Raw genomic sequence first — 11,989 nt, 5'->3', positions numbered from 1 at the left:
GGTCGATGCACATACGACTGCTCCAACACTGGCTGCAGAGTCAAGTTCCTTGGAGAGCGTGGCACACCGGCAGCAGGCGTATGGTCACACGCTTTTCTGCCGACACACCCTAACCCCCTGGTCTCCATGACCTTCTTGCAGACAGGGGTCCCCTTTGGGATGCCTCCCTGCAAGGTTGGGGTGCCGTGTGCAACGGGCAAGCAGTGTCGGGGCGGTGGACGGGCCCCCGACTGCGTTGGCATTTCAACTGCCTAGAGTTGTTGGTTGTGCTACTTGCATTGAGGAGGCTACTACCTCTCGTGCAGGGCAAGCACATGCTGGTCCGGTCGGACAGCACAGCTGCTGTGGCGTATATCATTCGCTCATGGCAGCTAACATGACTCGCCCGGCGCCTCCTCCTCTGGAGTCAGCAGGTGATCAGTTCCCTGCGAGCCACACACGTCCCAGGCGTCCTGAACCAGACAGCCAATGCGCTCTCTCGTCAGTCGACGCCTCGCGGAGAGTGGCGACTCCATCCCCGTGCAGCCGGCTCATTTGGGGCAGTTCGGCCAGGCACAGGTGGTCCTGTTGCCTCCCCGGATTCCACCCATTGTCCGCTTTGGTACTCCCTGTCCGAGGCAACCCTTGGCACGGATGCCCTTGCCCACAACTGGCCGCGGGACAAGCGGAAGTACGCTTCCCCCCAGTGAGCCTCATTGCACAGGTCCTGTGCAAGGCCAGGGAAGAGGAGCATCAAGTGGTACTAGTTATGCCCCTTTGGCTTAACCAGGACTTGGTTCTCGGAGCTAAGGCTCTGACAACAACTCCCCCCTGGCCGCTCCCCCTGGCGAACTGCTTCCCCAGGGGAAGGGGCACGTTACGGCATCCCAGGCAAAACCTGGTCTCCATGTCTGGACGGGACGAGGAGATCCTGAGTGACCCACCCCCGGTCTGGTTGGGACATCACTCAGGCTAGGGCTTCGGCCACTGGGCAGCTATACGCCCATAGGTGGCGCCTCTTCTCGTCCTGGTGCTTTTCTCGGCGAGAAGACCCGCGGAGTTGCTCGGTCGGGTACGAGCTGTCCCTTCCTCAAAAGAGACTGGGGAGTAACCTCTCCCCCTCCACACTGGGAATGTATGTAGCCGCTACGGCGCTCATCATGACCCAAGTGCTCGGTAGCCTCTGGGACAGCACGACCTGGTCATTAGGTTCCCAAGGGGTGCGAGAGGGTGACCACCTTATCCGCGCTCCGTACCCTCTTGCGACCTAGGTGGCGGGCCTCAAGAGGCCCCGCCCCCTTCGAGCCTCTCGGGGTTGCCGCTCTTTCTCAGTCTTGATAAAGACGGCTTTCCTGATGGTGCTCACCTCCAAGAGGGTAGGGGATCGACAAGCACCCTCCATGTCCACAGATTGCCTAGAACTCGGGGCCGGGATTCTCACGTTATCTTGAGACCCCGCCCCGGCTACGTGCTCAAAGCTCCCACCACTCTTCCGAGAGACCAGGTGGTAAACCTGCAGGCGCTCCCCACTGGGGAGGAAGACCCAACCCCATCCGTGTTGTGTCCAGTATGCGCACTGCGCCTCTACTTGGACCGCACGCAGAGCAGAAGCTCTGAGCAGCTCTTTGTCTGTTTCGGAGGTCAGCAGAAGGGAGGGCTTTTACGCCTCCCCTCTTTCCCCCACTGGGTAAAGAACAGGCATTTTATCCATCACTAGCACCTTCCTCGGGGCAGGCTGGGCAGAGCAGCCCTGCCCCCTTAGGCCGGGGGAACAGTTGAGTTATCTCCCACATAGCTCTAACCGGACCTAGTGCTCCAGACGTGGTAACCCCCCCCCCCCTCCGTGGGCTGTTCTGTCTGATGTATCCTCATGAATGGTTCCCACCTTGGCAACCCATGACCTCCCCAGGTGGACTCCCACCTTGCGGTTAACTCCTGCAGTCCGCACATTCTTCCCATGAGTTCTCCCCTGATGGTGAGACCATGTGGTGTCTCCACTAATTCCTCCCTACGGTAGGTAGTGGCCTCTGCAGCGTTTTTCCCCCAGGGGGGAATAATGCTTACCCAGTGGCCCGTACGGTGCCGGGCGGCTTCTCGCCATTTAGAGAATCAGGCCTCCGCCCGTGACGGCCGGCGTTAGGGGGCTTCCCAACTTTTTGTGGAAAGCTCTGGGTCCCCCTTCCTCTCCACTGGAAGGTCATAATTTCGCGTTAGCGTGTTCGTCTGACTCGCCCAGGCCAGTCAACGTCGCTCCGCAGAGATTGTGACGCGGCTCAGTGCTGTGGCGTTTTCCATAGGAACCCCATTCTGTCGGTTCGACACAACGTCGAGAGACCGACAGAAAGGGAACGTCTTGGTTACGGATGTAACCTCGGTTCCCTGATGGAGGGAACGAGACGTTGTGTCCCTCATGCCACAACACTGGCCGCCCACCCCAGCGGTCGGGGGAGGATGCTTTAGGCTCCTCAGACCAAAGGTGAATGAATGAGCACGCCGGCTTCCCTCTTGTACCCGGACATCCGGGGAGGAGCCCGGCATGCAAATTTCATTCGCCAATTTTCATTGGCCTTTTCTAAATACTCAGAAGATGATAGGTTCTCAAGACAAACCCCATTCTGTCGGCTCGACACAACGTCTCGTTCCCTCCATCAGGGAACCGAGGTTACATCCGTAACCAAGACGTTTTCCAACTACACTAATTTAATTGTGATGAATGCCCACCATTTTGCCCAACCTCCATTAATGCAAGCAAATCTCTGCAGAAATAACAAAAACATCATATATTGTTAAAACAGTGCCTAGGACTTTTTTCTACAGATTATAGTTTTATATAACTAAAGTTTTGAATGTTTATTTAAAAACGTAAGGGAAAGAATGCAATTGAGCCACGCTTTGAAATAAGACAGCCCTCCTAGCCTAAGACAGTCACACCACTGTGACGCAAACAGGCCTGAAATGCAGCCTTCGAAAGATGCAGACTTCAAATTTGCATGCAGCTATACTGATCTTTATTATTTCCAGGTTTGTTTTTATGTGAATTGTGAAATGACAGCACAAGCCTTAAGATACATGAAAAATGAGTATTTTGCTAATTTGAATGTTGTGTGTAAGTGTTGTAATATATGAATATTAATAGAAAAGTCCAATGAGATAAAATGATGTAGGGAAAAGGCACTGGGTGCGTCTCAATCTTCATTTTGTTCAGTTCAACTTTTGAAAAGACAGATGTTCATAATATTTTATATATAAACACATTGCTAGCCAGGAACACAGTTCAGTTAACATTTAAATATAACATTCAGCTAAATTGTTGCACAGATATGTCACAGAATAATCAAAGTGTTGTTCATAATGTACTTCAACCAGAATAAAAAAAATCTGTAACCTGTACTTGGTTCTGCCTGTTGTTTAAAATACCAATGGTGACATTTCACAACACGCTTAAGTCATGTCTCAGGAAAACAAGTTCCAAAACTGATTTTCCAAAGGAAATTGTCCCAATGTGTAGTGTGATCCAGGGTCCTTACCAGAGCCCGAACCTGTGTACACGATATGCTGATTCACCACCTAGGGAGCTCACTGAGACACACCCATAGTGATTCTACAATTTTCACTTTTTCCTGGCAAACACCAGATTCATCTGATATTAAAAATCTCTCTTTTTTCTGTCTTCGTGTCTTTCTTGCTTCTTTTTGAGAAGAGGGTGTTCACACAGAAGAACTAGACAACGATCTTGGTATGTTTCATATCTCACCTGTTCCAGTTTTGTTTATTAAAGAACGTCACTCTTGACACAACTATAAGAGCATTAGAATTTGTGTGTGTCAAAATCTGTAGTCATAGATGCTGTAAATCATAAATCATTTATTATTGAAATTAGAACATTATAACATGGATAGTTCTGACTCTAAGTTTTGAATGAGCCAGGCAGTTGTTATGTTGCTTGGAAATGGTAAACAGTTGTGAGCAGGTTTGTAAGGTATACTCATTGGCTGAAATAATTGTTTATTGTGTAGACAATTTGCATTGCTTTAAACTTTGTTATATGTGGTTGCTGTCCTTTTATAAATGGCAGTAGTCAAGCTTTATTGCTTTTGTGGATTATTGCTAATTGACGTCACCAATATGGAAGCACATTGGTAGCTATTTGAAATGCAATGCGCAAAATGGCAATAAAGTATGTAAAATGACAATGCAATTGTGTATTTAAATATACATTTTAAATAACATATGTGCAACATTCAGTGCAAAATGAAAATAAAATTTCAATTATATCAATTACATTTGTCAGTTCGGTCCGTGTACTTTCGGATAATTAATTTATTCGTTTTTGTTTTCAAAACAGAAAAACAAATAAACCGTTCATTTTTTACATATTCCACCGTATACGAGACAAATTTTCGGTTTGTTTTCCTCAATATTTCTTTAAGTGCATCAAATTAATATACAACAAAACCAAAACAAAACATCAAGTATTTTTCTTAAAGAGTACATTCCTCAATATTTTTAAGGGCTTATTTTGGTTTATGGAGTGTCCGACAACAAGTTTATGTACATACATGATGTAAAAATACTATTATTTCGTAATAATAAGCAGTTTTTATTACCTTACTTCTTGACTGACTCTCAAATGATTCGTTCCGCGATTCATCTGTGTAATCTCCGCCTTTCCGCCAGCGTAGTCTGATCTGATTGGTCAGATAGTGTAGTCTGCTGTGATTGGTCAGATGGTCTAGTCTGCTGTGATTGGTCAAATGGTCTAGTGTGCTGTGATTGGTCAAACGCGTTCAGCATGTGTCGCAAATGGACCGCCTATCATTACTGCTGTATTACGGTTTGCAGGTGGTTGGACATTAACAGTGTATAGAGAGAGATGGCGTCGATTTTACCTTACCAGTTCGAGCCCGAGTCTGACGAATCATTCTTTAATCCTTATACAGATGCCAGTAAGAAAAAGGACTGTTTTAGACACTTCTCTTGTAACAGTTAGTTATCACGGCATACAGTGTACGGTGTTCGTATCTTCAGATGTTATTATAACTATAGTACACCACGCAGTTCTTGAAATAAAGACTTTGCGAGTTAATATGGTTGAACACTTACATTAGCGCAACGAGTTTATAGCTAACGTTAGGTAAACAAACAGTAACAACCCCAAAAATAACGGTAACGTTAGCTAAACACAGACATGAGATAACGTCACACAAATTTAATTTTAAGTAAAGACAAAAATAAAGAGTCACACTTACAGGTTGTGATTCGGTGGAGCTTACAGGTCCAAATAAAGTTGGTATTGCAACATCTTTTAAGGAAAGACGTTTAATGTATCCTGCAGTAAAGGCGCCAAGATTGATGAAGCAATCTTCGGTAAAATGACGCGCGCAAAGTAAAACGTTCGTTTGAAAAATAAATAGTAACCATTTTTTCCTCAGAAGTTCTTCCTTTGGTAGTGAAAATAAGACTGACTTAGTTTCACTACATAGAACACAGCTTCTCTTAGACATGATGCACACGTCACGAACGAGCTAGTACAGTGTTTGGGGAGGAGAGAGTTAAGTTTTCGCAGTCAGTAGGCGGGGATTTTTCTAGTGACCTAGGTACATTGTGGTTAAAGATTCGGACAGGTCATGGCTTGTTCGCGTGATTCAGAGTCGATTACCTTTTTTATAAGCTAATAACTTTGTTATTCGTTCACCTTCGGATTTACAACTTGGCAGATTGCTTACATTCAAACACGGCAAAATTAAACACTTCATGAAATGTATTTTTTATGATCTCGAGGAATGTACTCTTTAACAAAGCGCATTTTAGTCCACTGGAAAGTGACCTATTAGTCAGATATGGTGACCCATACCCGAAATGTGACCTCTGCATTTAACCCATCCAGAGAGTAGTGAACACACGTACACCCGGAGCAGTGGGCAGCTATCACTGCAGCGCCCGGGGAGCAAGTAGGGGTAAGGTGCCTTGCTCAAGAGCACCTCAGTCGTTACCCACCTGGGAATCGAACCGGCAACCTTCTGGTCATGAGTTCGACTCTCTAACCATTAGGCCACGACTGACCCTAGTTCAGCTGCAGTGCAGCCTCTGGCGACGAGTGGTAGCAGCACAAGACCACTCTCTTTAATTATACATATGTTTTCAGTGGTGTGTGCCACTAAATCCGTAAACAACCATACAGACACATAGGTAGACATTGCTATGCAATGTAGAAGTATACAGTTAATGAAATAAAGAATGTGTGTGTGTGTGCGTGCGTGCTTGGAAAGCTGACATCAAGGGAGGTTTAACCATAGCCCCCATTTAAATTCATAGTGAGAGCAGCTCGTTTTGCACGTCTGATACAATTTTGCACCTTTGTTTGCACTAAAATTGTGAAAGTTGTTAAATGTTAAGTTCATGAAAATGTTAAACATAAAAGACTAAACATTTCTATACAACTCTACATGCATGATAGCTGTTTACAAAAATAGGCTGAGTTAATCAAAACCTGTCCTTATCATTGCATATTACATTATAGGCTAGCTGAGTTTGATAAAAAGTTAAAACTACTAAGAGATTGTACAAATAAGCAACGTGAGTGTCTAAAAAAGGTTTATTGTTAGGTATGAGAATCACAAGAATCACCAGAGACTGCTCTCACTCTGGTCACGGTCTGTTTGAACTGTTGCCATCTGGCAGGCGTTACAGATCAGCCAAAACACACTAGCCGATTTAGAGACAGTTTCTATCCCAGGACAATAAATATCCTAAACAATTATCTACAGTAAATGTTCAAATGTGACTCTGCTATCTCTCTGCACTTTAAGATCTCCCTTATCTGGTCTATTACCTTGTTGGTCATTTTACAGTGATTAGTCAAAATGCTGATTTGCCAATTTTTTGCACTTTTTTCAGAATCAGAAGGGCTTTATTGCCAAGTGTGCTTGCACACACAAGGAATTTTCTTTGGTGTTGGAAGCTTCTAGTACAGACATTCAACACAATGACAATACAAATATAATAAGATTTACAGTCTAAAAGATTCTAAAATATGCATATATAAAATAAATACTATTTTACAGAAAATTGGGTATAATAACATATAAGAGACATTGTACAGGGTAGTATACAGTAGAATTTACATATTAACAGATTGTATGTACTGTATTGTGCAAATGGATAATGTTGTAAGTAGAGGTAGTGTTATATACTGTACATGTAGAAATAAAATTTAAATATAATAAGGCACAATAGTGCACACTAGGAGTAGTGAAAGTGGAATATTGCTCTTAAGGAGCAGTTATCTGTTTAGGAGGGAGATTTCCTGAGGGAAGAAGCTGCTTCTGTGTCTGGAAGTCCTGGTGTTTGGTGCTCTGAAGCGCCAGCCAGAGGGCATTTTTGTGGTATTAAAAATATTTATTTATGTCTTGTGTTAGAGGTGCTCTAAGAATTTCGTTGTTTGCTTTGACTGCAATGACAATAAAACTATTCATTTATTCATATTCAGGTATGTAAATGTAAAGGTTAACCGGTCATAGTGACCCATGATAAAAGAAGAGGTATTGTAGAAATAGCTTTTATAATATACAGTCTGCTTGATCAACATGTAATGTCTCTACACACCACTCACTACGTTTTATTAAGAATAAAAAAACAATAGAACCCTACCCAGTACACAGTAGAAAATGTAATGGATTTATTAGTTATAATAGGAATTTAGTTTTGGTTTTAGTGCATAAAAACCCAAAGGTTCATAATGGTATTTACAAGGAAAACCATTACATTTTCTATTGTGTTTTGGGCGGAGTTCTATTGCTGTGTAATAGCATGTAACGTGCAATGAAAAGTACAGGTTTTTGATTAACTCAGCTTCTTTTTATAAACATAGCATCATGTATGTCGATCTACAGTATAAAATATAAAAGACAAAACACTTCTACACTGTAAACCCTAATGAGTTGAGACTACTCAAATGATTTGAGGAAAGTGATTCTCTCAGTTTATTTGAGTAATGAGGAGATTAACAACTCAGTTAAATTGAGTTGACCTAATGTGGTCTTTTCATTGAATTAACTTAAAATTTTAAGTACAGATAACTTAAAGGGCAAAAAGACTGAACTCAAAATTTATCCTTTTTTGTGTTTACTTTTATTAAATAATAAACCATTAAAACGAGTCGATTTCACATCAACAGCTTTATTAGTGTCAAACTTACAGTATATATCAATACTTTGATTAAGATCAAATAATTGATGAAGGATTTCTTCAGAAATCAGCCACTTAAAAGTGACATTGGCCATATGACATTTAAAAGCAGACTGTAAGAAAGAACAAAAGACATGTTTGTCACTAACAGAAGCAAAGCTTAAAAACAGTAAGCTCACAAACTCATTTTCAGATACGTTTTAACAATTTTAGAAAGATGCACTTGCAAATTACTAATTGATTGAAATGTGCAAAGACAGTCCTGGTGTGGACAGGGAAAAGGGACAATCTTTGTATTGCCTCTATGCTTTAGACCAGTGGTCACCAACCCTGTTCCTGGAGATCGACCGTCCTGCAGACTGCAGCTCCAACCCCCGCTTCAGCACACCTGTCTGTCATTATCAAGCAAACCTGAACACCTTGATTAGATATTTCAGGTGTGTTTGATTGGAGTTAGAACTAAAATCTTCAGGACGGTCGATCTCCAGGAGCAGGGTTAGTGACCACTGCTTTAGACAATAATGTCTAAGAATTTCTCGTTTTCTAAAAATGCAGTATTTACAATTGCACATTTTCTTCCGACAGGTCACCTATAAAAAATAAACAAAATCAGTAGGTTAGATATTTAAATTACAAAATGTTAAAGTAAATTTTTTACTACAATTCTTATCAAAATGATGTGTCTTTTCGTTTGCATTCATCTAGTATAGGTACAGTTCACCCAAAAATAAAAATGTGTTATTAATCTACTCATCTCCAGGCCATCCATTTCTTACAGACAATAAAAAAAACTACAGGCGTTATAAATCAACTTACCAGAAAACTACAGGGGTCTTTATCATGACAGCTCTCTCCACCTCCCCACCTGTTTCATGACAGCCTGTCTGCTAGTGCAGCTGCAGGAGGAAAACATGTGTTTAACGTTATACTAGACATGTTCACAAGTCTGAGTTTCAAGTCCAAGTCCATTTTTAATACTTCAGCTAATTGCTGAAATTAACTGTGTTAGTGCACAGATCTAAGCACTAAACTAACCAATGTAAAATTAAATTCCCTGCTCTATTGTTTTATAACCACAATAAATATTTTTTGAGCAGTCTGATTGGTGGTAGACAGCTGAACTAATAACTAACAGTTATACAGACGCATAATTTGTAAAATGCTTATTAAACAGTCGATTGTCATGATATTCAACTATATGTAGTAATCCTCATAGATAAACAAGTACAGACACATTAACGATTAAGTTTGCAATTCAATTATTCAATAGGGGATTGTGATGCATTGGGAAAAACACTGTTCCTGAATCAATATGTGACGCAACTTGTCCCGTATTTTTGTCAATAAACTGTTGGTACGAATGTTTTCTTACCAGGTAACCTGCATAATCATGCTCATCGCGTCTTGACACGGCTTAGCTTTGACTCTTTAATAATAAAAAAGGTTTTGGCGCTTAGTTAATACAACCGAATCAGCTGCATCCTTAGTGAAAGAACGTTTGTGAGAGAAGGCAAAGCCAATCATAATGCGACTTCGGTTAGAGAGGCGGGACTCAAGAAAGGCAAAGCCAATCGTATTAACGAAGTGAGCTACGGAGGCGGGACTCATTACAGAGAATGAAACTTAACCATTTGTGTACCACAATATGCGCTCACACGAGGTCCCCAGATAATACTATTCCTGTGCGATTCGGCTTTGACTTTTACGTTAGGCAACTAAGCAACAACAATTATAAACAATTATTTAACAATAATTATTATTTACAATGAACTTACCAGCGTTCTTCAGTGAGCCTATCACGAGGTCTCTTTGCCAGCCTACTTCACAATGACCCCGATCCGCTAACGTTAGTACCACTGCAGAAAACCGTAAAGTATTTATAACCTGCAAAATCGTTTTAGAGCAACTCTTTAAGCAAAATTGACACGTGTATTTTACCTTTACCTTACCAGCGTTCTTCAGTGAGTTCTCACGATGACGCTCTTTTTAGTCCTAAGGTTTCTTTACGACGACATCGTATTTGTTAGTGCTTCCGAGCGAGGAAAGCGGTAAAGTGTTAAAACAGTGCAAATAATACTACAATAAAACGTGGGATGCAATTAAGGAAAGTGTATGCGTTTTAATCTGTACTTACCAGTCAAAATTCACGTTTTACACATTTCTTCCGACTAGTGATATGCCTGATTCTCCTCGTCAAATTCACAACGACCAAAGAATTACCGCCTTGTGTAATACAGACCAATCAGCGCGTTCCTGAAGGCATAATTTCAAAACGACCAATCATTTTAAACAAAGACATAGAAAATAATTTAAATAATTTACAATTTCGAGTTCATAACACTTATAATCCTAATTCGAAAGGTTTTTGCTGCCAAATAATTTGATTAAACACATTTGTTTAAGTTTTGATGCCAAAACGTGGTATTTTAAATAATGTTAAATTATGATAACTTAATGTCTTTATTAATGACAACATTGGGGTTTACAGTGTACATACAACAGTTGTATGTAGAAGTGTTTTGTCTTTTATGTTAACATTTTTACGAACTGTGCAAACAAAGTGAAATTTTTAACACATTAAAGTGCAAAACGCGCCTCTCTCACTATCCATTTTAACGGCGGCTATGGTAACCTCCCCCGCTGTCAGATATATCGCTGCCACGAGCACTGACGCATGCGTCTCCATATAGGTGCATTCTTTATTTCATTAACTGCGTGTATACTTCTACATTGCACAGAAATGTCTACCTATGTGTCTGTATGGTTGTTTACGGATTTAGTGTCACACACCACTGAAAACATTTTTTTTGTATAATTATAGATAGTGGTCTTGTGCTACTACCACTCGTCGCCAGAGGCTGCAGTGCAGCTAAACTTCCGGTGGACTAAAATGCGCTTTGTTAAGAAAAATACTTGATGTTTCGTTTTGGTTTTGTTGTATATTAATTTGATGCACTTAAAGAAATATTGAGGAAAACAAACCAAACATTTGTCTCGTATATGGTGAAATATGTAAAAATGAACGGTTTATTCGTTTTTCTGTTTTGAAAACAAAAACGAATAAATGAATTATCCGAAGGTACACGGACCCAATCTGGGAAGTAATCTGTTAACACTATATTTTACTGGCGTTGTACAATTATCTGCATGAAGTAAACTTGGTGTCTTGAAAGTGGATGTGTGTTTTATGCCTTTACAAGTAAATGTGCTAGTAAGTAAGCCAGTAATCATTTAATTAGGGAGGTCATGACATAATCCTTGTTAAACATAGTCACGCAGTTGGGGTTCGCGTTTTTTGCGGGACACAAAAAACTAAAGTTTGTGGTGACGCGTACATTTGATCAAGTAACGTTATGGCGCGAATGACAAGGCAACAAACATATGCATTACACGTGCAAGAGAAAAATTGGAGGCAGTTAGCCACTCTCGTCAATCATGCTGCACACACGCTCTCATGTGTGGTTTCTTGTCCCTATATTTTTTCGTAAATTTAGATCATTTGGAACGAATTTGTTGGCTTGTCGCGTTTACCTGAGTGTCAATTTTAAAACAAAGATTAAAACAAGCTGTCTTTATTACGTTATTTTACCCTTTAAGTTATAGGCTTGTTTTAATATTTTTTACGGAGTTTGTTATTTGAACTTTTATTGTACCATAGGGGTAAATGCATTAAGTACCGTTTTAGTTTGGCAATGTCCATGCAGAAGTGCTTGTGTTATTAAGATGAGACATTTCTGTGCTGTTTTTTAGCTTTTAACATTTTAATTAGCTGACTGTACACTTTTTTTTGTGAACATTGCAAACTAACTAACTTTTGAATCTT

General features: G+C 41.1%; 1 protein-coding gene across 1 annotated transcript in view; it reads left to right on the top strand.

Annotated features, from left to right (window-relative positions):
• Positions 1-11,989, top strand: part of magi1a (membrane associated guanylate kinase, WW and PDZ domain containing 1a) — a 114,109-nt gene that overhangs the window by 37,874 nt on the left and 64,246 nt on the right. Inside the window, 1 exon segment of the mRNA XM_057356995.1 lies at positions 3,680-3,715. Within this exon segment, the coding sequence (XP_057212978.1) occupies positions 3,680-3,715 (36 nt within the window).

The sequence above is a fragment of the Triplophysa rosa genome, linkage group LG17, assembly GCF_024868665.1.
Source record: "Triplophysa rosa linkage group LG17, Trosa_1v2, whole genome shotgun sequence".
Classification (NCBI taxonomy): Eukaryota; Metazoa; Chordata; class Actinopteri; order Cypriniformes; family Nemacheilidae; genus Triplophysa; species Triplophysa rosa.
This window is presented reverse-complemented; position numbering and strand designations above follow the sequence as displayed.